Genomic DNA, 27,501 nt, shown 5'->3' on the forward strand with positions numbered 1-27,501 from the left:
TTATATACCGCTGTATCTCCGAAGCTCCAATTACTATTAAAATTAACGATAAACTGAAAAAATTTCAGGGTTTTTCACCAGCAAGTACCTCATCAAATATATCGACTTTACGATGTGGTAAAGAAACTAAGGACCGTCGGAATCGTGAACGTCTTCTCCAAGGACCCGGATCAGAGTTTAGTTTAGCGAATCCAGAGACAGATCTCGAGCTGGATTACTACGATTACAATGTCGTAAACGCTGGAGCAGCACCTGGTTCTTATTTGGGAATGGATCCAGCATTTCTGGTGTGGATACCGCCATTGACGCCCGGTGAGACAGAAATTCTCGAAGCCATTGAAGAGGATCATCATTACGAAGAAATACCAGATCGCCGAGAAAAGGAGTCACGTTTTATGGACACTGAAGGAGCTGCTCTCACCCCAGCCGAGTATCAAAGGGCCCGTATGCTCAGACAAGACCAAAAAGATCTAGATACGGAAATTCTTGCGAAGAAATACGATCCCGGTGAGAGTAGACTTCACGACGAAATAATTATGGAATACCGGGCGAGGTTACACGAAGGTATGCTACCGATTCATCGGATTCTCGAAGAGTCTCGAGTCAGAGTGAGTGAGGAATCTCTTGCTAAACATTCGCACGACGATACACCTCATATCGATATTATTCCCAATCGTTTGGTTAACGAAACAGATAAACGCGTTTCCAAAGATACTGTTGCCGCGGGCTCTCATGTTGACTCTAGTGGGAATAGTCTAAGCTATTCCGGAGGAACTGGAGGAACTGGAGGTAAATTTACACCTAAAGCCAATCGCGATCGTTTGATTGAGGAACAAGAGCGATCTAGAAGTGCGAGCATACCTAGAAATAATAGATTAAGTAGTGATGATGATAAAAGAAGAACACCGGCGTCTGTTAGAAGCAGATTACAAGAGTACATCGAGAGCAGCGCTAATCAATGCAAGTACAATCAATTGTCTACCGAGACTACGAGGAGCTGCGGTGAGCTGTCGAAAGAACAGAGGAAGAAAAAGCTAGAGGTTAATCAATCATTAATTGTTAAGGATAATAAAAAATCATTGAATAAATTAAATGATTATCGCGATGTTGGGAGGAATGAAGAATCAAGAGACGAGTTTATTTTAACTAAGCCAAAGACTCCGGTAATCGCTAGTAGAAGGTATAAAGATGTCGCGGATTTAAATTTAGTTATGGAGAGTAGTAAGGAAAAAATTTTGACGCATGTCGAGAGTATACCGATGAAGGAGTTTTCGCGTACTAGAAACGATTCACCAGCACGAGTTCATAAATCTAAAGAGACTGATAATGATATTAATAATATTGTACTAGTGGGAAAAAAACAATGTCAAATACAGAGTCCAGATTACGGAGTAGAGATGGATATTAGGGATGAAATTTCACGTGATTCTATTTATGATTTAATTGGAGAAGATGAAGATGAATTTAAATTTGCTGATGACGATGAAGATGAATATATTGATAATAAAATAACAGCATAATAACTATTATTATTATTATTATTATTATTCGATAATTAAAATAAATAAATAAAAATAAAAAGTGGTTTTCTGTACAGAATGTGAATGATAGATGGTGATTGATAGTGATGGATTTTTAAAATCTAACTGAAAGTACAATTACCGGATTTTGTGATGATGATTGATAGGATATGATGTTTAAAGTTTGTCTAAAGGTTGAATATTAACCCTTTTAAACAAAGCTAATGAATCGCCGATGGAAAAAAAAATTTTGTATTCCATATTCCCTACGCCTCATTCGATAATCACCGAGTAGAAGTAATGAATTTTTAAATTAAATGTACAACTATCAAATCTTGGTGTAATATAAATATAAATGTATAAAATTTTTTTATTCGTTTCGGTAGTCTAGGGTCTAGACTGATTAAACAATGAGTCCAATTAATTATAGTCTTACTACAGGATTTTCATATCAATGGGATTGACATCCCATCAATGAAAAAAAAAAAAAAAAATATAAAATGCTCTAATTATTTTAATTAACGACGGATAAATATGATTAACGTATATTTAATATCAAAAGACTGTATTTTTCGATTTAAAATTTCGAGGCTTTACTTACAATTAGAAAAATATCTAAAAAAATACTGAATAGATAAATAAATAGCAAAGAATGAGGCGTGATAACTCTTTTTTCGTAAACGTGAGATTAAACTATAAGATATAAAGAAAAAATCAAATTTATTTATCGCTTAATAAAAGAATTTTAATTTTGTTTATCTGCTCATCAATCATTGACATTAAATTCATTATTATTTAATATGTAAGACCAAATTAATCACGTGTAATAGATTAGATTTCATATAATTAAACTGATAATTTAAAAAATTTCAGAGAGCGCAATTTATAAATAATAATAATTAAGAAAAGAACATTATTGTACCATATAAATGTATTTATTTATAACTCTGTATTTTTTTCTAGTCAATTGTTTATTGTATAAAAGAAAAATTATGAAATTTCATTGTAAATGATGAAAGCAAAGCTTATTCATCTGGACATTCTACTTTGAGAGCGCATTATGATCATTTAATTAATTATTTTTTTATATTTCGCGTCCTTTAGTGATTAATTCCAACGTGATTGACTGATATTAAATAATTATCTAGCAATTAATAAATTATATTACAAATTAAATCGTCGCTCAATCATTATTTAATTTAATTATTTGTTAATAATTTAAGCGCTTTATTGGAAATTATCTATAGCTGTAATATTTCAGAACAGAACAACTAGAAAAAAATCTATCTAACTTGCATCGCAGCTGGAACTGATTGAAAAGTGATTATTGGTAATGAAGATTTAATCACTCACCACACCAAGAAGTACCAGCAGGGTTTCTAACTTGACCGATGGTGACCTGAAATTAATATTTATGAGTTAGTAAAACAATATTTAGTTGTATAATTTTTTTCGAGAATTATTAGTATCTCAGTGGATAATTGAAGAAAATGGATTATTCTTCTAGTAATCCTCAAAAATCGTCACTATTTACTTGATTACTTCACTTGACTTTTACTAAACTCCAACTTTATAATAAACTTACCACAAAAACACAATAGCACGTAATAACAACTCCAAACTCAAATGACAAGACACTTCATCACATCACTTCTCTCCAAATACACTAATTATAAAAAAAAAATACATTAAACAATGATTAGCATTAGAACCAACATTAACATTCAATTTTTTCCGGAATATTTTTAAATATTCCATCGAAGTTATCATTTAAATACCTCGCGACACGAATATTTGACGTAACAGAGCTTTACTTGAGCTTTTAAAGTTTACTTGGAGCTTACTTGGAGTAACTTCATTGTTACAGAGCGGGGTAGATGCTGTTGGGTGCATAACAAAGGCAAAAGTGGGACCGAAATGGCGCCGAAAAACCGTTAGGAGATGCGCGCGACTTATTGGGTTACTGCGCAACTCCGCCACGCAGCAACGAAGTTTAGTTGCTCAGTTTTGTTGCGACCGTCTTGTAGAGAACATCGACTTTAAATAAAAGTTTTAACAGATTTTAAAATTTTAATCGACGTAATAAATTTATTAAAACTTAATTTAAATTTAGCAATTGAAAAATTGATTTTTTTGTAAGAATTTTTATTGAAAATTGCATTTCAAATTATATTTAGAAGAAGATGAAATTTGAAAAAAACCGTCGGCACAGCAGCGCCATCTTTTTGCGGTTTTTCCGGGTTGTTACACTGCTCAATTTTTTACGTTCTTTATATTTTGTCATTAAAATACTTGTTTTTTGTCATAAATTATTGTAAAAAATAAACAAATAATTACTTTATACAGTTTTAGTAAACTCGCCATTGAGTATCCCGTCATTAAGGTCTAAGGATCGTTACAGAAGTAATTTGACTAATTTATCTGATCAACGCGATAATTCAATTATAAAGTTGAAGTTAGATTACAGTGAAGTAGAAGTGAACAGTGATGATCATTGAAGATAATGGAGTTTCAGCACTAAGTAATTGAAGCTGAGTTAGCGGTCTTTAATTGACTGCCGAGGTTAATATAATTCTAAAAATTTTATGCAACTAATTTTTTTTTATTGCAAAATAAATTATTTGTTCTGAAAATTACTGGTCAAGTGATAGGAACCCTTCTGGTACTTCTTAGTGTGGTGAGTCATTAAATCTTCATTCTAAATTTTTCATAACTTGTTTTCATATTTAATATTTGAAAACAAAATGATTATCTAAAAATAATTCTTGCTGTAGAGAATTTTCAAACCCTAATATTAATTCCATACTTCAAACAGACTTAGGTTCTTAAATTACGCCTTGATTGCAATAATATATAATTTATTTGTAGTTGTTGATTAATGAAATATTTACTAGAATTTTTTTAATTGATACTAAAGTGGATAAGGGAATAAATAAATAATTAAAAAAAACAGCAATTTATTAATTAAAAATAATATATTAATGACAAATATTATCTTTTAAACAAATATAGTATAATGTTACTGTCGAAAAAAAAAAATACAATATTTTTAACATTTTAAGTATATTCTATTACAATATATGAAAAGAGAAATGCAGTAGGCACATAGGTTTTTTATCGTCATGTTGTGCGATTGATTCAATTAATTTATTTTGGCTATTGAATGTAAAATTTCAAATATTCAACATTTACAAACACATTTTCCCATCATTGATACGAAAATCAGCGGCATGATTTATATTATTTTGGCGATATTATTTTCAAAGATAAGATATTTTGTTATTTAACAATTATTGGTAAGTCACAAAGTTATTACGAGTATAAAGTTTTCTCAACCCATTCTTCCAAGGTAAATGTCGCTGAGTTAGTTTGATGTGGATCGCGCTCCCGAAATATGTCTGCAACACAAAGCAGCGTTGTAATGATTAGCGATTTGTTAACAATTAGGACAAGTATATTTAGAAGCAAATGACATATAAATGAGGGCAAGACTAGTAAACATCAAGTAGTTCATCCTCAAGAGTTTGTCGATTCTCACCAATCATTGTCTTCAATCTAACCGCACACATTATAAAATCATCAAATGTTACTCTTCCATCTTTAGTGCCGTATCTGTGCACCAAAATATTCAAAACGTGATTGTTTAATTTGTATCCTGCGCTGTTTAGTGCTTGTCTCAATTCAAACGCGTTCAAGTAACCCGTGCCATCTCTGTCGTAAAGACGGAACACAGCCTGTAAATAATCATCATTGTTAATTGAATATTTAATACCCCTTTTATTAAAATTAACAATTAATACTAGCAATTTAGCAGTCACTATGTGACTACCGTGACTTGTGAAATATAAATAAATAAAATTTTGCTTTGTTAAATAATTGCACTGTAATTTCTTAACTATTGACGTTTTTAAAGATATAAGCTCATCCCGATGTTGCACTCATCAAGACCTTTCATTTGAGTACCCACATGCATTTTTGATATATTTTTCATATATACATATATATTATATATATAAATATATAAAATATATGAAAAATTGATGTGGGTACTCAAATAAAAGGTCTCGATGAGTGTAATGTCAGAATGAGCTTATATCTTTAAAAATGTCAATATTTCCCAAGATATTTGTTAATATGCCTTGTACTTTCTTAACTATTGACGTTTTTAAAAATATAAGCTCATCCTGATGTTCTACTCATCAAGACCTTTCATTTGAGTACCCACATGCATTTTTGATATATTTTTCATATATACATATATATATATTATATATATAAATATATAAAATATATGAAAAATTGATGTGGGTACTCAAATGAAAGGTCTCGATGAGTGTAATGTCGGGATGAGCTTATATCTATAAAAATGTCAATATTTCACAAGATACAAGGTCATTTCTTAATTATGAGCCCAGAGATAGAGTATTTTCAAATGCAGCTTAAATACTTTTAATAATAAATTGACTATCGGTGAAAAAGACATAAAACCTTGAAATGGCACAAATTCAAGTCAAGATCTTTGCAATGAAATTAAATTTTACTAAAAAAACCAATTTTATCATATAACTATCTTAGACACAAAATTTTTCTTATTCTCTTAATAATATAAATTAATAATTAATATTAGTTACCCTCCAACTTTTAATGTCATTCCACAACGCTTTGAACTCTTCAAATCCAAGCTTACCGGAGTGATCAACATCTAACATCGCAACCATACTTCTACAAACGTCTTTGCTAAATCCTTCGTTGTGCATTTCTATAAACAAAATTGTTTATTAAATAATTTAAATTAAATAATGTAAGAAAAAAAAATATACATAGCTATTTATTAGTCACAAATTAAAATATTAATTAATATAATTAGTAAAAGCATTAGAAATTAGTATCTAGATGAATGATGATCGATGATTCTAGTCTTACCTACAGGCTCACTGTACTGTTCATCCCTTTTTTCGGCAGGACAAACGATACTACACAGCAGAGAGACGAGGGTTTCCAATAAAGAACCTTCTTCATTGGGGCCCGTAGTATTATGGGCCTCACTATGATCAGAAGACAGTGGTAGCTCTACCGTTGTAATAACACACATTGTATGTTAGCTTTGTCGGAATTTACATGCTAATTTATTTATTTACTTTAATTAAACGTAAAACTATCACTGTCAGTAAATAATTTTATTTATTTAATCTTAAATGCGATGGCATGAGTTTGAATTACCTTTTAGTGATTAATCAAGCGGTAAGCTTTTAATAAAATGCGATATATATATAAAAATATAAATTAATAAAATTTAGTGCAGAATAAAAAGTAAGCCCAAAGCCTTCTCAACAGTAAATAAGACCCAAACAATTTTAAAAATAAATAGTCAGTACCTTTTCTCATAGCGTAGTCCAAAATTTCTTTCAACTCTTCCCAATCAACCTCCATATCATCTCCCGCGAGTTTTCTGAAGAACTCGCGGACTTTTTCCTCGTTATTTTTGTCAGGTTGTGGTTCCTCGCGTACCTAAATAATAAAACTCATTGTAAAGTATGTTAATTTTTAATTTCAATTAAAATTATAAATTCCATTGCAAAAAAAAAGTAATTGTGTTAAGTGCTCAGCGACTTACTTTATCATTCTCATCTTCTTTATCAAGCTGATTAGTTACCTGAAGCAAGCGTGATAAGCATGCAACAAATTAGGGCATTTCCCAGGAGAAATAAAAATAATTATTATTTAATTTATTAATTATTTAGTTTGCAAAGTGTAATTTGTTTGTGGATTATCTTGAGTTAGATTATTTCAATTTTATAAGTGTGTTATTAACCTTGATGAGTTTTAAACAATCATGCAAAGCCCTAGGCTGTCAGTGGCCTGTAATGACGTGGTAATACAAATGACTAAGCGCACAGATCATTATCGTGATTCATCATTAAAGCAAAGTGTCGTTAGTCTTATTGCCACGAGATACAATCTCATCAATAAAATTACATATTACAGTATACATACCCTATCATCGACTTCTCCTATTCCAACAGACTCGTCGTTTTCTCTAAAATAAAAAAAAAAAAAATCAGATATTAGTTATTCAAATCCTTAAATAAATAAATTAAATTTATAAAACTCACTCCATATGATTTTTATTCTCAGAGAATACACGCAGTAGAAACTCTCCCTCTTCATTTGGATCAAAAGTACTCGGTACAATGCAATAACTGCCAGGAGGTAATTTAAACCGACAAGTGACCTCGCGTAGATTAATAAATGAGGGTGATCTGGCAACGGATGCGTTGTATTTAAAGAAATTCATATCAAGCGGCTTGGGTAATCGATCCGGGTACTCGAGATGGTAAATAGCGAACCCAATAGTCAAACAGTCCGCGCCCATGCGTTTCTGAGCCCGTCGGTTCTTCTGCATCAGAGCTACAATCACCGTACACTTGTCATCTCCTTCGTCAGGATACTCCAGAGTGACACGGTACTGTGGATTGTGATAGAAAGTCTCCAAGAAATTTCTGCAACCTCCAGCAGTAACTCCGCGAACCCATTCGCCTTCAAACACGCTCGTCTCCCACCTCTTTTTCCCAGCGCTGAGGTCGTCCTCGGTCAGCGAGTCGGGGTTCAAGTTACAGATCTCCAGAGCCGTGAAAAACTTCTTAAAATCCTGGAAAGATATCCAGAACTCTCCGTCAGTGTCGAAGGTTAATCCCAGCTCTTCTTTCTCGTGATCGGGGATAAATCTCCACTCTGGCGACATGTCACTCCACGGGCCGTTCCACTCGGCTTCGTTACCCCAGGGGTTTCTCAATCTTAGCAGCGGTATTTTTCCGACCTGGTGTGGCGTTTCGATGTCAACGTACTTGACACGAGTGATACTGTAAGCGTGACCTCGGATCAGACCTTGAGGAGTTTCTGCTTCGAGGACATTTGGGTCAGGCTCAATGGAGCATCCCAACATTGAATTTCTCTCGTAGGCTTTCAGCAGGATGCTGAATAAATTCGGCGGTGTCTCGTCCATTTGGTACATCTCAGTGACTCCACCAGTAAAATCTTCCATAGCTTCGCAAGCAGTACCTCCTTTTAAGGACTCGTAGGAACCGTGAAGTTTTGCGTAGGCTTTTTCTAACAACGCGCTCCAAAACTCGTTCTTCTCAGCTGAGTTTAAAAACATCAGCTGCCCGTTGTAGGTCGGCAGGCGGTCGTCGATTACTACGTCTACCCAGCGGCCATACTGCCAAAATCTAGAATTCAATAAAAAGTCAATAAATAAGTCAATAATTCTTTAGATGTCATAAATTTAATAGATAAAAATAAAAGTACCTAAAGTGAAATATTCCGGCGTAGCCTTCATCAAAACTCTGGTCTTCAGGTACTACTTGGAAGAATAAATTTGGATGCATTGTAAGATTAGCCACTGCTGCCAGCAACCAGCAGTCACCCAACTCTCCCTGCTGCACGTCAAATCGCGAGAATCCTTCGACGAATAGCTGAGGATTGTCTGCTATTTCCTAAATTTAAGAAATTTAAAAATTAGTCGTGTGTTTTGGGAGGTTTCGTGTCTTTATTTATCCCCAATAATTTCTCGAGACAAAAATTTCTCACTCAAAAATTTCTTAAGCTTGTTACTGTGTTGTGCCTTTTTATCATTGTTTTTGTGTGTGTTTATCTAAAAATAGGCCTAATGAGCTAGAATGAGCTAGAAATATTTAAATAAATTTTTGAATAAGAAAATAATACCGAATAAATTTTGACAATGAGAAATAAAGAACAGACGGTCACCGTTTTGGGACAGTTGCGACAAAGTTTTTGGTGAATTTTAATTACCATAGGTCTTCTCCATTCGATGTATCTGTCAGGTCTCTTCGAAAAAAACAGCGATGAGTCTGTAGCCGGGAACTCTGGGTCCTCGAACAAAATTCCTTGTGACAAACATTGCTGTCTTAGGGAATTGAAATCCTGAATAGCTCCTTGTGCTCTGTAGCCAGATCCTCTTTCTCCCAACTGTAATATAAATTTAAACAGTTAGTTTTTAATAAATTTAAATTATCATAGTAAATTTCCTACGACAATTATCAATTACATTGTAAATAGTCTTTCCGATAAAATTTGTCGAAGTTTTAATAGCTCTGTCATTGTAGTGAATAGTTTTTTTCACTGAAACTGGCCTTAAAAGCGGGACTTTAGATAAATTCTCTCTCTCATCTGATTGCGCATCGGCAATTTTCTGTTGCAAATATTTTTCATACCGAGTATTGATACTAAATTTTTGAATCGTGTATTTTTGACTGTTCATTGTTTTTTTTTTTAAATAAATAAATAAATTTTCACTTTGACATCTAGAGTTTATAACTTGTACTGCGACTTTATCAAGCGCATAAAACACACTGAGCTTTACTTTCGTACCTTTTTATCAGTAAAAGGATGTTTATATACTTGATAACAATAAATATATATATATATATATATCGGGATACAAACTTGACCGCAATCATCTCTAAAACTAATCTATTTACTTGATTAATCATTATCAGTTTCAATGACAGTAACTATTAAATTAATTTTCAATTTAAATCCATAAATTATTAAAAATTTGAATAAATAATTAATTAAATTAATAAAAATAGTGTAGAGATTAAAGATTATTTACCAGAAGGTAAACAAACAGTTGAAAAAAAAAATTTATTAGATTTGACAGGTGAAAAGTGAGGTTAGGTTGCACTTGCTGTGAATTTAATTCATAAATAATTTACAAATGATATAATTTATGAATAAATGTGCTAAAAAATTCCAATAAAAATAAACAATTGTTATTTCATAACAGTATTAATGAAAAATTGATAATTGTCGTACTCCAACATTTGACAGCTGCAAAATTATCAATGAACATTATTATCATATATAAATACAACAATCAAAGATATAAATATACAGATAATATCATACCACTTTGATATTAAACAATGACGGTAAAACGCGCTTTACTTCGCAAACTGTTTTCACAAAAATATCATTGCCAGGATCTGTGGCCTCTTGGCTCCCTTGGCTCCAACCATAACCGCAAGGTTGCGGATAACTTCCAAAGAAACCACTCATCTTTATTATCAATGTTTACTAAATATTTTAGATATTAAGTACACTCTTTACAACCTTTTAGATAAAAACACAACCAGAAACTGATTGTCAAAATAATTATTGTGAGATTAAATCAGTATATTGATCAGAGACGCTTAAACACTCATACGCGCAGTAAGGAATCTGCTCGAGTGTCGGAACTGTCGGATAGTTTTTATTGTGGAGAGAATACGAATGATCATGTAGTAGGTATATTGTAATAGTATGAGTATTGGAATTTAATGAACCATGGGTTCGGCGAAGCTAAGGAGAGGTGTTGATTTTTTTTTATCATAATCTCAAGACTGACCTCATCTAATTGATTTCATCATTTACATTAGATAAAATTATTTAGAATTTATAAAATAATTTTAAGTAGCAAATAGTAACAGGCTCAAGGTCATGGTGGTTAAATTCTAAATTACTTTTATTCAATAAGAATATAATTCTTCTTAATTAAAATATTTTATCACTCTTTTAACGACTTAATTAATTAAAGAAGCTATTTTTAATTAGTCAGTGGACTAAAAAAATTTTAATATCAAAATAGATCAAATTTAAAGGCATAAAATAAAAATAAAAAGTTTTATTGTAAATAATATTCAATAGTTATGACTTATGACAATCAGATGAACGTGGCTTGAGTGCAAACTAATTGATTGCATGTGTAGCGTACACTATTTATTTTTATTCAGTGCAATTTACTACAGAGTAATAAAAAATAAGAGTTTTTATTGACACTTACTTGTACTTTTTCGATGGTTTTTTTTGAAAATTCTGGCTCAGAGATTGCAGACATATTCCACCCGTAGCTGGTCATTTTGACAAAGGATTTATTACTGATAAAATTAAACTTAAAAGTCTTTTTAAACTTGGACTAGAATGATAAACTAGGTACTAATGACTCTGCATCAAGGTCTCGGTTGACGATAAGTGATAAAACATAAAGACTATTTTTTAGGTCGCTATAATGATACAGTGTAATTAGCTGACGTACGAACAATTGTAGACAAGGAAACTGCCGTAATTGAGTCACTTTATGTAAATACTGCAGTCGTTTATTCAACTAGTTGTTGCTTAATATTATAAACAAAATTTATAAATAATTTTAGACTTTTGCGAGAACAAACGTTGCTTAAATTGTGAAACTTTTTCTAAGAACTTAAATTTTTTCTACGTATTTTTAGCGAATGCTCGTTGCATTGAGGGGTACGGATGCAGTTAAATAAAATTTAAGCAGCACGGAAGTAAAGCATTTACGATATCACCGGAACGACAGCTGCTGGTGCACTGAGGGTATTCGAGCAAACGTCAATTGAATTCTTACGTGAAAAACTAGCCGTATCAGAAACGGGACTGGTATTTCAGAGGATTAGTAGGCTCTTTATACCCTCAGCCGAGACTAAAGGAAATTTACGAAAACTGACTTTGAAAAAAATGATAAAATTTAACAAAAGCTTGAGAAACAGGCCATATTTATAATATATTGTTTTAAAAATACTTTAATGACATCGTAAAGATTAAAATTTTTACTATCAGGTTCGCGGTTGCGTAGAATAGCGTCAAAAATCGATTTCTATTTATGATATTACATATTATATACTTAATACGACGAGAGATACTATCTTCAGACGGAGAAAACAATTAAATTGACCATTTGTTTATTTATTTACTCTTTACGAAGACACTTTGCTAATTTAAATTAATTTAATAAAATGTTATTTGATATGTGGAAGGTTTGACCTTGTAGCGGAATAATTTAATGCAATTTTCCAATGGCCTTTACGCAATAGATAATGACTAGAGTATTTAACAGTAATATATTTTTCGTACGACAAAACAAGAAAAATGAAAAGAAAATATTTAATTTTTCAAATTATGATTTTTTAAATAATTATTATTAATTTCTATTTTGTTTGTCATTTCTGACAGCGTATTTTTGAATGAGCTCCGCAGTAATTCTCTGTAGACTCTTGAGATAAATAATTATTATTTGAGATGATTCACAAAAGAACGACTTTAAAAATACTTTAAGATAGTAACATTGAGATCGCGTGGTGATGTACAGTGGCGTGTAAATATACACATGTATATTTGTTTTTTTTTGTTTGGATAATAGCTTATCCAGTATAATGATTTTTGGGAAGTAAAACACATGAAAGTTGTGTTGGAAATAGCTCCGACTAAAAATATGAGACAGTTATCCGGGCTTGGTAAACTTGTATACGTTGGCTAGATTCCAAAATAGTTGACAAAAAAATTTTCGCCTTTGGACAATAAGAAACAAGACCAAGGGGCTAACGTAAAAATCTTTGGATACGCTTTATATTTTCGTGAGCATGTTGAACTGTTTAACGTCATGCAAAGTAAACTTTAAGCTATTTCGAATGTCATTCAAATGATAAATATAATTTAAAACATTTTTTTTCAGTATATACTTTTCGAATAATTAAATTTAATTAATTACTGCAAGTGGTATTAAAAACAATTTATCACAAACCTTGAACGTAGCTTTGCCGGGATGATAAACGTCTCCGGAACCGGAAAGCCCTCCGCGTAAATGTCTTGAGAGTAAATTATACGAGGCACGCGTATTCCAAACATCTTGAGGGAGCCCCAGTAGCTCTGGATCTCTAAAAAATGATTTATATCTCCATGATATGTTTGAAAATTTCAGCGGAATATAAAAAAAAATTTACCCTTTGACAAATTTATCTGTTTTGAGTTTTCCGTGGTCGTCTTGGACGGCGCGCACGTAAAAATATGCAAACTTAGTCATTGTGTTTAAAGATTTGACAATAATAAAGAATCGGTTGAAAGCTGTTTGAACTTATGCAGCCGGATGAAAAGTTACACTCAAATCGTTCTGGGCTTACAGAGGCAACCCTGCCAACACTACCAGCGTTATACTTTTACATATATATTTAGCGAGCTCACAATAACAGATACATATATACTGTAAGGTAACGAACGGCTTAGGCTTACACTCCTCTCGCTTGTCACATTGTCTTTAACTGATGATTAAATCTATAGACCAGCCACCAATTAGAACCCGACGTTGACTAACCCGTGGTGAAATAGTCTTGAGTACAAGTCGCTTCTTAATCCATAAATCCTCAAAATCTCCGGTGATTAATTTTGTTTCCCCGAAATAACATTTGTCACTCGTTCAATCGCTACTTGAGTTGATTGAACTCAAAATTTTGAAATAAATTGAAAAATTTATTTATTAGTAAAAAAAAGTGAAGAAATAATCCTTTTTAAATACATTTCTTTATTACATAGTTTATTTCTTACAATGTAGATATATATCAATGAGCTATTTACGAAAACTACAATAAAAATGTGAATTTATAAACATAAATACAATAACTATCTGTTAAACTTTTACACTATAAAATGAATTTTAAAATGTGTCTATGCCTCGCAATAATTTTTATAAAAATTGTTTTTGTTAAACTCAATGAAAGTATGACAAAAATGTATACACGATACGTCTATAAATCCAATAAAAAATGTAGCATTACTTCTGGATATACTTAAATATCATATTTACTTTATAAATTTTAGTTGCAAAACAATATCGTCTACATGGATCATTATATTATTTTTGTACGTATTCTTATACTATTTTACATCAATACATAAATCTACAATTCAATATTTATTTATTTTTTTTGTTTATGTAATTATATTAATTGTGTTAAATGTTACGCTTTCATTGTAATTTCCGTCCCACATTTATTTACACTGTGTATTTATATATATTTTTCAACCCAATCAGAGAACCAGTCTCGATTTTAGTCGGGTAGTATACTTATACTTATACTTATAGAATAAAATATCAATAACTCAATATCCTTATCCTATTGTTTAGAAAAAAATTAATTCAATTTTAAAAAATTAATCTAGAATAAAATTTTTTTAAAGAACGTAATGCCCGTTCTAATTTTTTACTGAAAATTATGATAATTTTTCATAAAATATACAAAAATATTTTTAAAATTAATAACAGTTAAAATTATTTTGATACAAGACCCATAAAATACCAAAATAATATTAATAATATTATTATTATTATTTTGTTGTTTAATTTTTTAATATTAATTTCGTACATTGTCGTGATTATTAAATCTCTTAAATTGAATTATGATGTATGAGACTTAAAAATGATTGAGCAAATTATTTTAATAAAATAATTTCAATAAACTTGTCAACCGTTTCAATTAAAAACACCCGGTGTTCCACATGGTGTGTTATATATAAGCAGTTTAATTACTCGAAACAATACCGAGAAATTTAAATTATCCAAATTTAGAAATTCTCTGCGAATACCGAATGAAGAATAGGCAATGAGAGCTAAAAATAATATGCGTAAGCGTAGTTAGACTGAGAGTTTGCATTAAAAACAGAACTCCCGTCATTAATATGCATTATTATTATACTACGTACTATTTATTATTATTACTGCTTCTTTAAATTGCTCGCGTTAGTTTGCACATGAGGCCGTTTGTCATCAAAAATAATCTTACGATTTATCAATAAATGTACAAGGCAAGTCATAGTCGTTCAATAAAAAAAATTAACATTTAACATTGCATAAAAAATCGTTACATTTTTATTGTTGTTTTATTTTTTTCTATAAAAAGCGGAAGAGTAATGAAATAGTATAATTGAGCTTTCACAATAAAAATAAAAATGAAAACGAAACAATTAGTTAATTAATACTCATTGCGTAGCTTATATGATAAAATATAAAATAGTTTTTACGATAAATGATAATAATAATAATAATCTTTGGCATTTAATTTACAATTCCTCGTAGAGTCTGCGACAGAAGTCTTGAATAAATATTTGTTCATTAAAACTAAATTAATTAAATGAAAAGTCGACAGCGAGAAAAAAAAATCATAATTATTTTACGTATTGAGCTTTTTAATTTAAAAATAAATAACTGTGTACTTAAAATATACATATTTATTTGGTGCTCAAGATGCATTTGACTGAGCACGAAAGTTAGTAAATTATTTAAATTATTTAATTGCAAATACTGAATATACACTGTTGTCCGTTACAAAGTCCAAACAGTTATTTCTTCTTTCATTTTTTATAAATATTATTATATTTTTTAAATATATTTATAATTCACACAATCAACTCTTATTAATATTCATCACCTTAGTTGTTTTAAATCGATTCCTCACTTAATATAATAATTAACGAGGAAAGACACAACTATTTATTAAAGCTTGATGTCGAAGTCGACCGTTGTTATAATAAATATTCATAAATGCATATACACATATATATGTATATTTTTTTTTTCATCATTATTATCATATATATATATATGTATATATTTACCCCGTTATCCCAATTTATAACACAAATAAAATGTTACAAAACAATTTGTTATATATTGGATTTACACAACAATGTTTAAATTAATTATATAATATATCATATAAACAATAACAATTTTAATTTTATGTTTTCTCGTATCATGATAGTAGTAATAATAATATTTATCATTATTACTAGTATTATTATTATTTTAGTTTATGCATCCAAAACGATTTATCGTTTCGAGTTATAAGATTATGACACAAAATATTCATGTAATGTGTCTATTAATAATTCTAAAAGACACGATTACTCAACATGTCAGATATACATTACTCTTTTCAATAATATTATGTACCGGTGAGCTTACAATTTGAATATTCCTCACCAACACTCTCTAAGCTTTCTATACTTACAGCAAATAATCTAATTCTTTTAATAATAACACAAATAAATAAATAAATCAATTAATCAATGGCTAATTTGATGAATTAATCTAGTGTCTTTTAAAATTAGCCGATTATTAAATTCGACAAGTATTATTCATTAATAAAGCCACATAATTAATGAAGTCACTTATTACTGGCACTATATTAATTATTATTATTATTATACCATCAATTTTACTTATTTGACGTATTAAAACTCGATGATTTCGATCTACTTGGTTAACATACAATATAAAATTGGACACTCATTTATTTATCATTTATCATTAATATTTGTTTGATAAATATATTCATATTCATATTTATATACTATGCACGGCATCATAAAGAAAGTTTCAGGTAAAAAATGTGACTTCAATTCTATAAAATAATTGTTTGTTTGTTTTTTGTCATGTTTTTTTTTATCTCTAAATTGATTAAATGAGCGTTTCTTCAGATGAATGTCTTGTTACGCTGGTGTACTCGTCGTAACAATTGATAATCATTAATGGCATTGATACTGATTTTCGTAATTTTGTTCTGGTGATCTGGGGAGAATGTTCTCGTCAGTCCCCGGTATACATTTCTCAGCAGGAGCATTCTTCTTCTCTCGGTAGCTCATGTCCTAACGACTCCTATCACAAATAATAATAAATAAATAATAACTGACAATTATTGTAATAAAAGAGAATTTACCTTTTTTATTTCTAAACTATCAGAAGTAGTTATATGCGGTGGAGCTGAAGAAAATTTTATTTTCTCATACGGAATAGCACCACGATAAAGTGTAGCCGGATCCAAACTCAATGTCGCTTTCAATGAATTTTTCTTAACAATACCATTGACATTATTCACTGAATTATTAGGACTCATGTTTGAATGATTTGGCGAGGATTTAGGTGTGTTTTGTAACGATAATTCAGTATCTGGAGGCGAAACTGACGAAGCGTTGACAAGTGAATCGGAAATCGTATCAGTGGTTGTTGTACTTTCACCATTTTCGATCGGTTTGTCGTATTCTTCTCTCACGCCCTTTAAATCTTTATTATTTAATATTGGTTTTTCATTAAGATCTTTATCTTCATTTAACGGGTGTTTAATTATCTCCTGCAATATCGTTAATTAAATCCTCAAAAATCAATATTCGTAATTATAATTATAATTATTAAAATAAAAAAAAAAAAAATTGAACCTGTTCATAAATAATTGGTGGCTTGTCCTCAAACATTTTGCGTATCCTGACATTCTCGGCATTAGCCTCCCGTTCTTTCGGCTGTATCAAGGTCGTCTCTTGAATTATTTCACCCTCTAAATCATCATTGTGACGCAGAGAAGCATAGACAATCCCCGGAACAAATCCCATCTTGTAAGCACCGGGGCGAAAATTAGTGCGCGGCTGCATGTATCCACATCCGTCCAGCTGTGCAGAAATCATGAAAAACCTGAGAAATTTCAATCAACTCGAGCCGCCATTCTCATCATCTCACTTTCGACGCTAATTTTCTATACCTAACGAACACGTAAATAAAAATCCGTGATAAAACTAGAGATAAAACTGATAGCTAATTTTATATTTTATTATCACAATATTTTTCTCTACTACCGTTCGTCTCACTAATTGTTAGTTCCACGGATACTGCTCTAAACCCTTTAAACTAAATGACATTGCATTTTAAACACGGTTTCACAGAAATATGATAAATAAATAAATAAATCAAGCATACAAAAAAAAAAAAAAAAAAAACATAAACCATGCAAACAAATAAAACTTACATTGGAATGTACATTGATGCATTCAGTTTCTGGATCAGGTCTCATGATAGTGATTTCTCTGTCACAATCCGGAAGAATATCATAATTTGGCATCGGATGATTAATAACATCTGGATCCTGGAGACAGTAACCTAATCTCTCGACAATGAGCTCAAAGCTGGGTCGATCATCAGGCTTGGGATGCCAGCACTTAGCCATTATACCGTAAATAGGATCAGGACACTCGGCTGGTTTCTCAAGACGTCCTCCTGACTGCACCATCAACATTACTTCTCGGTTTGAGCATCCAGTGTACGGCATGTACCCGAATGACATAATCTCCCAAAGGAGTACGCCGAAAGCCCTGTTGAAACACACACATCTATAATACTGCTCTGAAAATGTATTTGCTAATTCAGTATTCCCAGCTCTGATGGAAGGATATACACCTCACGGATGATGGCTAATGAAAGATTCATACCTCCATGAATTACTTACCACACATCAGTCTTTGTAGTGAAAATCCCATCCAAGAAACTCTCTGGTGGCATCCATTTAATGGGCAACATAGCCTTCCCGCCTTTTCTGTAATAGTCACTGCGGTATATGTCACGGGCCATTCCAAAGTCAGCAATCTTAACAACACGTCCCGGTCCTTTGCAAGTTAGCAGGCAATTACGGGCTGCAATGTCGCGATGAATAAAGCGGGCATCCTCCATGTATTTGCAACCACTGGCAACATCATGAGCGCAAATAATTAAGTCCCTCATTGTCAAAGTCGTTGGTCGATCCTAAACAAATTCCAATCATCATCTATAATTACCTTACCTATCTCTCAATAATTTATTAGTGTCTGCCACTAAGCAGTGGCTTAACTTCTCTCCTCGGTAAATCAATACTTACGGGTTTAGGTCGCTCTTCGCGCAGAAAATTTTTCAAATCCCCTCCGGCAAGCAATTCCAAAACAATATAACGTGGATTTTTGTCAAATGATATTCCAATGAACTTAACAATATTCGGATGATCGAATTTGCTCATAATAAGCGCTTCCATCATAAAATCAGCTGCTGCTTGGGACGTTGTTACCGCTGGCAAAGTTTTAACAGCAATCTGAGCTTCTTCATTGCGGGTGTACTTGTAAACACCTTGAAAGACCTCACCGAAAGCTCCTTGTCCGAGCGGTTTCACGCAAGTAATTGATTCACGTGGTATCTGCGGTAAGTCTTTGATACTGTAAAAGTTACCAGCAAACTCGTAATTCGGATTAAATTCAGTCATTATCGTGTCGGAAACTCCCGGAAATGGATTTAATTCTGTTCCGTTACCGAACATCGCCAATCTGCGCCTCGATACGGCCTTTTTATTCTGATATCTATTGTACAATATAAAGCAAAGCGCTGAGAAAGATACCGCAAGTACGAAGCAAACGACAATCAATACTATCTTCATCGTCTGATTGGTAAAATCCAGCTCGTCGGCCAAGCACGAGCGAGAATCATTTCCAAGCTGCCAGCCAGGCGGACACAGACATCTCGTCTCGCTGAGATGCCGATCAACCGCGACACACCGAAAATCGCATCCACATCCGCTTATAGCCGGAACTATTAAAACTTCTCCTGAGCCAGGATTGTAGCCGGATCTGTAGGCCGTGTGGATTAGCTCGGACGATATGTATGAGAATCCACCCTCGCCATTGGTCGAGCTTTTTACCCCGGTAGTTCCGCCAGTGAATCCGCCACCTCCGCCTCCAGTTCGACAGCCTCCACCTCCTCCGCCGAAGCCTCCGTCCCCGTGAGTTTTATTTTTCTGATGACACCCGACACCGCCCACGCCACCCTTCATCACAGATTGGCCCACTGAAATACGTCTCAAGTCGTGCGTGGATGACCCGTTCCACCCTCCTCCTCCTCCCCCAGATTTATCTCCCGGTGTCAACTCGAGGACGTGATTTTTCATGTCCACGTAGGGTCCATGACCATGCTGAATTCCATCGTCGACAAATTGCCCAAACCCGAGTCCTCCACCCCCCGCAGCGACCAGCAGCGGTTCACGCTCTCCCGTTGATTTTACGGTAAATACATATGTAGCTCCTCCGCCTCCTCCCCCGCCGTTGGTCAATTCGATGTTCTTTACCTCGCGGATCGCAGATTGGACCCCAACTAGGGGAGATTCATTACCCCCGGCGGTAGAAACAACACCGCAGGGATTATTCATCATGCCCAGGCTCTTGGTACACGCATCAATTCCTGGTTGTCCCACCAAAAAGTACAGAGTCTGGCCTTTTTCTAGTTCAAGAACACCGCGAACGAAAGCTCCGAGGGTGCTGCCCATTCCCCCTGAGCCTCTTCCTCCGCGAGCTCCCACCGCCATCAAGGTGTAGTATCCTCCGCTGGGCACCACCCACTTCTGCACCCCTCGATAGTAGTTCTGAGAAGAATTGGTTCGTAAGATCTCAGGAAGTTCAACTTCTGACTCTGTTTTGTTGTATTCACGAGCACATTGCTTGACCGTTGGTCCGAAGCGTCCCGTTGCGCCACATGTTGTTATTCTCACCACTAAACAATATATATATATGTACATTACGTAGTGACATCAGCGAGTTAATGATGTCTAAAAATATAATATAATATTGGCAGAAGCCTTGTATGACGTACCTGTTTCATTCACGAAATCAAAGTGTTGCTCAATTGGATGCTCTGATTCAATAACTGGACTGTAATAATTAAAATCTCCCATCACGTCTGCCGGAACTCCTGTCATACAATTAATTAATTTCTTTATATTATACCAACATTGTTATCATTATTATTATCATCATCATCGCCATTGTATTGGTTATTATTATTTTTTCAGATATTATATTCTATTTATAGAGTAAAATTGATTTTATTATACGAACCAATTCCAAAGCACTGGGGACTCAATGAAAAATCATCAATAGCGACGTCGGCTTTAGCAGCATAACTTTTGCTGGATTCAAATTGCAAAAAATATCGGTATCGAATGTCAGGTAACGTAACAACCTGATTATACCAGATATCGTTACGATCTCCGTAGCTCCACCACAATCTCTGTGAGTGGTTTTGATGAGGCTTTAGTTGTATCAAATATAGCCCCAAGGATCCGCTGAATTCACCGTACTGATGGAAGAAAAAACGCACTTGACATGACTGATAGAACCGGCTTTTCGGGTCAGCGTGGTAAGGCGGAGTTGGATTAAATATTGGGCTGTTCAGAGTCGCGCTTTCGCCCAATCCGTGATTCCTCGATGAATTTACGAACGCATAAGTCCCTGTCATGATGAAAAATAAAATAAAATCCATGTATTGGCTTGTCATTGATAAAAAAAAAAATGAAATTTATTGGCGTACCTGTTTCGTTGCGATATGTGTGATCGTAACTTGGACCAGTCCTCTCTGTAGGCGTACTTCCTTGATGCAGCGTCCACTGTAGAGTTTTATTGGGTGCGTTTTTCCACCCACACCACCCTTTTTCGAAATTACACCTCGCTGTGTCTGGCATTTTGTCTAAAGTAATTAACGCCCAAAGGAAAACATAAAAGTTCAGGGTTGAGATAAAATTATGAGCATATTCGAGGGTGGTTAATTTTAAATTATAACTTGACTGAAGAATTTAATAAAATACATACCACATTCAAGAATTTCATCTTCTCCCATAGCACAATCAGGCGTCAAGTCGCAAATTCGCGTTCTATTGATACAAGAGCCGTTTCTGCAGTGAAACATATCCAGCGTGCATTTATCGCTAACAGGCGGCTGAGATTCTACAGACACAGTTCAAAGTTAATATATTATATAATAAAAGTATAAGTATTTTCATTATTATTGTTATTACCTGGAAAACAGTCATCCAGTCGAATATTGTCAATGGAGAAGGTGGCATTCTTTGGTACAACTATTTCAAGACCAACTTTATAAGGTTGGCTAATAGCTCCAAGTTTTAGTTCAGTAATATTCCACCTGAGAAATAAGACAATCGAGTATTTAATAAGAATAATTAGCAATTACCATGCAGCTATAAATAAATATATACAATTATACATAATATATTATTATTAATTATAAACTACTAACTTGGCGTCATTGTTTCCCGTTCGCTCGGAGGCAACAGAGGTCGTAATATTGTTAGACATAATAATGAGCCGTATTATTCCGTCTCCCATTTCTGTTTGACGTGTAGCGAATTTGAGAAAACACTGAGCACCCGTGTGAGAAATGAGGATCGACCAGATCTGTCCGATGTTCGGGCCATCCAACCGCAAATAATGACCCGTGGTGTACTCGCTCGCGTCATTTCTCGAGACTATTTTGAAGTTGTCGGTGTAGTTCCAGGAGCTGCAGGGCGCTTCGAAGTCACAGTGCCTAAGAAATGGGGGAGGAACCCGTTCTTCGGCCAACGCGGCTTGCAGCTCCTTAATCCCTCGTCGCGGCTCGCAATCACCCCCGACGATGCAGTAAAGCGTTAAAAGCAATTTAAGGAGAAAACAGCCGTCCCTCTTCAATATCTCCCGTCTCCGAAGATACCGGGGGGAGCGCGCTGTGATGGAAATTTTAATAATCGAAGATTCCTTGCTGATCATCACTTCGGTATCAATATTTAGTAGCTTTATAATATTTTATTATTATAATAATTATTATTGGTGTATTATTTTTTTCCTGTCAGTGGATCTCCTGGGATTTATAATCAGCAGAATAATAATGTTTAACTTTAGTTTCATGTAGGCGTTTAATTCAAGTTCAGACGCTCGGGGATTTAAAGTATGGGAATTTCTATTAGTATATATCGCATTATTGTTATATATTCATCGTATTGTTTATTCTGATATATTGCAGTCATACTCAAACCCTCAATTATCATACCACCAGGATGAATCGACTCTCGTTGAATTGACGCTCCATAAGTTGTTTACTGTAAATGAATAAACGCCATTAGGAATCATTCAAGCAGTAACTATGGATCAATGAATAAAAACAATCTTATATATTCCAACCAATTTATTACATTGAAACTAAACTACTAGTTTTTTTGTTTTATATCTGTATCTACTGCGGCCAGGGTCTATACAATGTATAACATTTATTCAAAAGGTTTTATGTCATTTTATTTCACGGCTAACAAATCAACTCTACAAATCCGTCAATTAATAAATAAAAAAATTTCATTTAATTATATTTCAGTGAGCTTTTTGATGTCAATCTGGTTGACTGGTACTCGATAGTCTGAAAAGTTTTACACAGAATTAAATTGTTGCTCAAGGGATAATCATTTTATCTCCATTTCACAGAATCATATCCATTGTCCCATTTAGACCGGCTGATCGATACTTTTATATACACGAATAAACTTGTATGTTAAATATTATTTATAAATAGTTTAGTTGTTTATATTCCGGGTGAAATTATAATAAAATTTTTAATTAAAATTAAATTTCAGAGGGAATTGCAAAACAACCGCATAATAATTTGCGGTCTCGCTTTTGTCAATTTCCCTCACTTGACAATCGAGTAACATAATTATGTACTATTCACAGTAGTATATTAATTTCGGAAAATATGTGAAGTACGTCGTTGTTATTTTATTATTTTTTTTTTTTTTTTTTTTTTTTGAAAATAATTATTATTATTATTACTATTATGATTTAATCCGTAGTCATGAAAAACGATACGTCAAGAGTTTTAATATTCCAGGATTTCCTGTTCCCTCGTCGAGCTCATTCAAAGGAATTTAAACTCAACATTTTCCCTCATTAAAAAGTTCGTCTGACGTCGATAGCGTCAAAAAAAAGTCCGATATGATAAAATAGTTGAAATTTTCTTTTATAAAATAACTAATAATGCTAAAATAAAATAAAATAATATTAAAAAAAAAAATAACAAATAACACGTGTCTAGACTGAACGATATTTTATTACATTTCCGGTATAATTAGAGTATGCATTCATGAGATTCGCAGTCTCAGTGTTGGATTGGTACATGAGATGTGGTAATAGTCGTAATATCCGGCCTAATCCTATCCCTCGTACTCGGTAATCTTAATGTTAGCCAGCAAGCCAAAGACTATGCACCACAAAATACAAAATAATGCTTCTATTTAAAATTTATAGAACAATATAAACATTATTATCTATAATAATTATAGCAATAATAAATATAACGAAGCTTATGCATATGCGTGGTTGTTATTTACGTCATTTGGCTTTTAATTTTATAGCAGGACTTTAAATAAATTATTTTAAATAGAATGAAAAAAGGATAAGTACTAAATTTATTATGTACGATACGTGATAAGGATAAAATTCTAGAATATGATACACGTATTTATTATTATATTATATTATATATGAAGATGAAGACGAGCAAACGGCGTGAGCCGGATTTATTTCTATAACTCAATATTTTCACAGCGTAAAAGTTTAGCTGCGACTAACCAACAGAGCAACCAACCAAGTAAAGGGAAAAGTTAATACCGGAGAATCAGCATCATCGGAAATGCTTTAACTATTTCTCCAATATCCTGTAATTTCCTCTTTTATATCCATCTATATATTATCATTATTATTATTATCATCATCATCATTATTATTACGTATACTGACATTAAACTGACTCAAATAATTGTTGGATAGAAATAATAATAATAATTTAATTAAATAATTTTATCCAAGTTGGAATAAAAAGCGGGATAAAAAGTTTACTGATGAGTTCGCTGCGAAACAATAGAGACCGTTGAATAAAATATCTTTAATGGATCCGGAGCTGAAAGGAATACTGATACGAAATCATTCAATAGTATTATTATCATTGATTATTATTAGTTGGTGCAAAGTCGCGTGGTTCGCTTACGCCTACGCGAAATTCATCGCGTTAATTTGATACATCCAATCCAATGAATAATTTCAATCTCTCTGATAAGTATTTGGTATTACTGAACACTGTTCAATTTATCACTCCTTAAAATGAAATATTCATCAAGCTACTCATTGAAACTATTGATTTAATCCTATATACTGTGTGTTATATTTTTTTTTTTTTTTTTTTTTTCGATAAAACTGGGAATGTTTGGCAGCGAAAAACAAAATTGATAAGTCATTAATCAATAGACCGAGAAGAATAAACAAAAATACTCACCCTTGTGGATGCTGATCGGGAGATTTATTCAAATAAAAGGACTGTCAACACACAGTATGCATTACAATTAATAAATAAAAATAATTAATAGTATTACTATTGTTACAACGATAAATAATCCAAAGCCGTGATTTAAAGTATCAACGTAACTAAACGTGCTGTTGATAGAATAAAAAACGTAACACTAATAAATAGAGAACCGTAAAATATTAATAAACGTACGTAGTGATGCTGCGTTAGTTGGAGACTTACCATCACCACCCACACAACGTGGAAGCTCCTGACAGACCCTTTGGTTGTTTTTTTTTATATTTGGTCTCTGTTATCAAACCGTGTATACATTACACGGGAGAGCGGAGAAAGAAGGAAAGAAATAAATAAAGAAAGAAAGAATGAGAGAGTCAAGCACAAAAGCACATATTCGATCGATGCTACACCAACGTCCGGATAAGCTCTCGGTTGGTACGTTCTACCCTGTTACAGCATCCAGCATGTTTCGAGGTTTTAAAACCCCCTTTAGTTACTCTACTGTTACTTCACTCGAGAAAACTCACCAATAATAACTTTCAATCATCTTTATTGTTTAATAATTAATTTTTCCGGCTTTGTCAATTAAAATCAACTTTTAAAACTTGATTGTTAATTTATAAATTAATAATTGAGTATTAAACCGAGTTTTAATGTCGTATAATTCTATCACCACTGGATGACCATCAACTTGTCTGTTTGCTCGTTTCGCGTTAGTTGGACAGCATCCAAATAATGCTGGCCTCGCGCCTACTGTTCAAGCTACACCACAGTAGTAAAGATATTGCCGGGCTCGAGGAGGACTCCGCCCCTGCTGCTCTCTCTCAGAGATACGGTTTTAACAAGCGCAGACGCGTTTACCCACACTTTTGATGCTGTCCGTCTCGTGGTCCTGTCCTCTACTCCCTTATATATATTATTATCTCCAAAAATATATCTCTATTGTGCTATTATTACTTACTATTTACTCCAACAAACATTAATCACTACTTATCTGCATTCGGCAATTGCATCCGAACTAGCGTTTGTACTTTTAAACAAACCAGAATTACAATGACAAATAAAATTAATAAGCAGTAATTTTTTTGACATAACAGAAATCCATTGAATAATAATTACGTGTTTGTTACGTTAATTTGCCATTCTTTAAATCCATGCGCAGAAACGCGCGTCAAAGAAACCGGACCAATAGTTTCATTTCTTTCTGATGGAATTGATTTTTTTTAATTTCTATTGGTCGGACGGATGCGCATGCGCTTGATAGAATTAAAACTCCTGATTGGTCGGTTCGAAAAGGGACGTTGTGACATCAGCAAGAATTGCGGGAAAAATTGTTACGCTAGCGTGTTCGGAAGTAAAGGTTAATAAGTGAGTGAATTTTTTTTATTAAAATGTCGATTCGTTTGCAAATTAAAAAACAACATATTGACGGGAAAAATAACAGCCAGGTGCACTCGGTACCTTGCAAAATTCAACGCACTGGACCAGCAAACGTTTCCAAGTATTTTACGCCGTACATCACAAAAACCGACGATAATCGTGAGTTTTAGGTTAGAATTTTAAGTATTTTATTTTGGTTACTCATTGATAGAACTGGCTTACAGATTTTAATGCGTCCTTTCGCGGATACCCTTTGCATGGAAAAAAATTGTACGTTCCCGAGGGATACAAGGGAATTGTTTTCTTTGAAAAAAAAAAACCTGTGAATCCTGACTTTAAGAGGACTTTTAACTCTACGGAGTCTTTCACAGAGTTTTCTTACTGGAATTGGGATAAACTTCCGTCTAAAAATGACGCATTCGACGCTGCGTTAGACTGGGTTGACATTGCTGAAGCCGTGAGAATTTTTTTTTTAATTTTAATCTTAAGAAAATAATTATTCAATTATGGAAATATTATTCTTGAATTGCAGCTCCACGCTCCGGTTGAAGAGTCAAGTTGAATTGTTTTATTTTAATCGATATTCTGTGGCCTTATGAAGTTTTCTAATTATTTTTTATATTATAAGTAAATAAGTAAGATTTAATTAAATATTATTAAAGTAAAATAAAGATAATTTTTAGGAGATTGGCGTAATTTTATTAAATAGTTTCAGTTACATTCTACATGAATAATTACTGATACATGATCTTGTCCAAAAAAAAATTTTTTTTATTACAAGTATCACGGGATGGCATTGGTCTTAAT

The 27,501-nt window shown here is 32.9% G+C and overlaps 4 protein-coding genes across 17 annotated transcripts in view; 2 read left to right on the top strand and 2 right to left on the bottom strand.

Moving 5' to 3' along the window:
- LOC123268250 overlaps window positions 1-2,701 on the top strand; it is a 38,910-nt gene extending 36,209 nt beyond the window's left edge. For both annotated transcript variants that reach the window (XM_044733178.1, XM_044733179.1), the window contains exon 15: window positions 69-2,701. In XM_044733178.1, the coding sequence (XP_044589113.1) occupies window positions 69-1,520 (1,452 nt within the window). In that variant the 3' untranslated portion in view covers window positions 1,521-2,701. The remainder of the gene's footprint in view (window positions 1-68) is intronic.
- A 1,863-nt stretch (window positions 2,702-4,564) lies between these two features.
- LOC123268257 (calpain-A-like) lies at window positions 4,565-13,469 on the bottom strand. 9 transcript variants are annotated; one of them, XM_044733186.1, is made up of 12 exons: window positions 13,316-13,469; window positions 13,117-13,249; window positions 9,330-9,506; window positions 8,826-9,013; window positions 7,634-8,746; window positions 7,515-7,557; window positions 7,135-7,173; window positions 6,896-7,028; window positions 6,444-6,590; window positions 6,152-6,279; window positions 5,059-5,254; window positions 4,565-4,918 (listed from the first exon to the last, which is right to left on the bottom strand). In XM_044733186.1, the coding sequence occupies exons 1-12, from the start codon at window positions 13,393-13,395 to the stop codon at window positions 4,833-4,835; spliced, it is 2,463 nt and encodes an 820-aa protein (XP_044589121.1). In that variant the 5' UTR covers window positions 13,396-13,469; the 3' UTR covers window positions 4,565-4,832. The 9 variants fall into 9 exon arrangements, with proteins under 9 accessions (XP_044589121.1, XP_044589126.1, XP_044589125.1 ...); XM_044733191.1 differs by lacking the exon at window positions 6,444-6,590 and having other exon boundaries at window positions 13,316-13,468; XM_044733190.1 differs by lacking the exons at window positions 13,117-13,249; window positions 13,316-13,469 and adding an exon at window positions 11,362-11,975.
- Window positions 13,470-15,204: 1,735 nt separating this feature from the next.
- On the bottom strand, window positions 15,205-26,163 carry LOC123268258 (leukocyte tyrosine kinase receptor). 5 transcript variants are annotated; one of them, XM_044733196.1, is made up of 14 exons: window positions 25,540-26,147; window positions 25,288-25,328; window positions 22,234-23,068; window positions 21,995-22,119; window positions 21,789-21,923; window positions 21,511-21,666; window positions 21,039-21,431; window positions 20,794-20,892; window positions 19,043-20,694; window positions 18,638-18,930; window positions 18,161-18,503; window positions 17,580-17,807; window positions 17,084-17,494; window positions 15,205-17,022 (listed from the first exon to the last, which is right to left on the bottom strand). In XM_044733196.1, exons 3-14 carry the CDS (start codon window positions 22,737-22,739, stop codon window positions 16,975-16,977), a joined length of 4,389 nt encoding a protein of 1,462 aa, XP_044589131.1. In that variant the 5' UTR covers window positions 22,740-23,068; window positions 25,288-25,328; window positions 25,540-26,147; the 3' UTR covers window positions 15,205-16,974. The 5 variants fall into 5 exon arrangements, with proteins under 5 accessions (XP_044589131.1, XP_044589132.1, XP_044589129.1 ...); XM_044733197.1 differs by lacking the exon at window positions 25,288-25,328 and having other exon boundaries at window positions 25,842-26,147; XM_044733194.1 differs by lacking the exon at window positions 25,288-25,328.
- A 449-nt stretch (window positions 26,164-26,612) lies between these two features.
- LOC123268265 (ribonuclease H2 subunit C) lies at window positions 26,613-27,379 on the top strand. Its single transcript, XM_044733207.1, has 3 exons — window positions 26,613-26,853; window positions 26,919-27,151; window positions 27,227-27,379. The coding sequence occupies exons 1-3, from the start codon at window positions 26,706-26,708 to the stop codon at window positions 27,254-27,256; spliced, it is 411 nt and encodes a 136-aa protein (XP_044589142.1). The 5' UTR covers window positions 26,613-26,705; the 3' UTR covers window positions 27,257-27,379.
- The last annotated feature ends 122 nt before the right edge of the window (window positions 27,380-27,501 follow it).

Source organism: Cotesia glomerata, linkage group LG7 (genome assembly GCF_020080835.1).
Source record: "Cotesia glomerata isolate CgM1 linkage group LG7, MPM_Cglom_v2.3, whole genome shotgun sequence".
NCBI classification, from domain to species: Eukaryota; Metazoa; Arthropoda; class Insecta; order Hymenoptera; family Braconidae; genus Cotesia; species Cotesia glomerata.

What these genes read in the sequence shown, in the direction of transcription:
- LOC123268257 (XM_044733186.1), bottom strand. Translation starts at nt 13,395, where the DNA reads ATGACTAAGTTTGCATATTTTTACGTGCGCGCCGTCCAAGACGACCAC. An exon ending in ACAGATAAATTTGTCAAAGG is followed by an intron (nt 13,250 to 13,315) that starts GTAAATTTTTTT and finishes ATCATTTTTTAG; the next exon opens with AGATCCAGAGCTACTGGGGC. An exon ending in TAGGAGAAGTCGATGATAGG is followed by an intron (nt 7,174 to 7,514) that starts GTATGTATACTG and finishes CGCTTGCTTCAG; the next exon opens with GTAACTAATCAGCTTGATAA.
- LOC123268258 (XM_044733197.1), bottom strand. Translation starts at nt 22,739, where the DNA reads ATGATCAGCAAGGAATCTTCGATTATTAAAATTTCCATCACAGCGCGC. An exon ending in GCATCAATGTACATTCCAAT is followed by an intron (nt 17,808 to 18,160) that starts GTAAGTTTTATT and finishes ATTTCTGCACAG; the next exon opens with CTGGACGGATGTGGATACAT. An exon ending in CACCAATTATTTATGAACAG is followed by an intron (nt 17,495 to 17,579) that starts GTTCAATTTTTT and finishes ACGATATTGCAG; the next exon opens with GAGATAATTAAACACCCGTT.
- LOC123268265 (XM_044733207.1), top strand. Translation starts at nt 26,706, where the DNA reads ATGTCGATTCGTTTGCAAATTAAAAAACAACATATTGACGGGAAAAAT. An exon ending in CACAAAAACCGACGATAATC is followed by an intron (nt 26,854 to 26,918) that starts GTGAGTTTTAGG and finishes ACTGGCTTACAG; the next exon opens with ATTTTAATGCGTCCTTTCGC. An exon ending in GGGTTGACATTGCTGAAGCC is followed by an intron (nt 27,152 to 27,226) that starts GTGAGAATTTTT and finishes CTTGAATTGCAG; the next exon opens with CTCCACGCTCCGGTTGAAGA.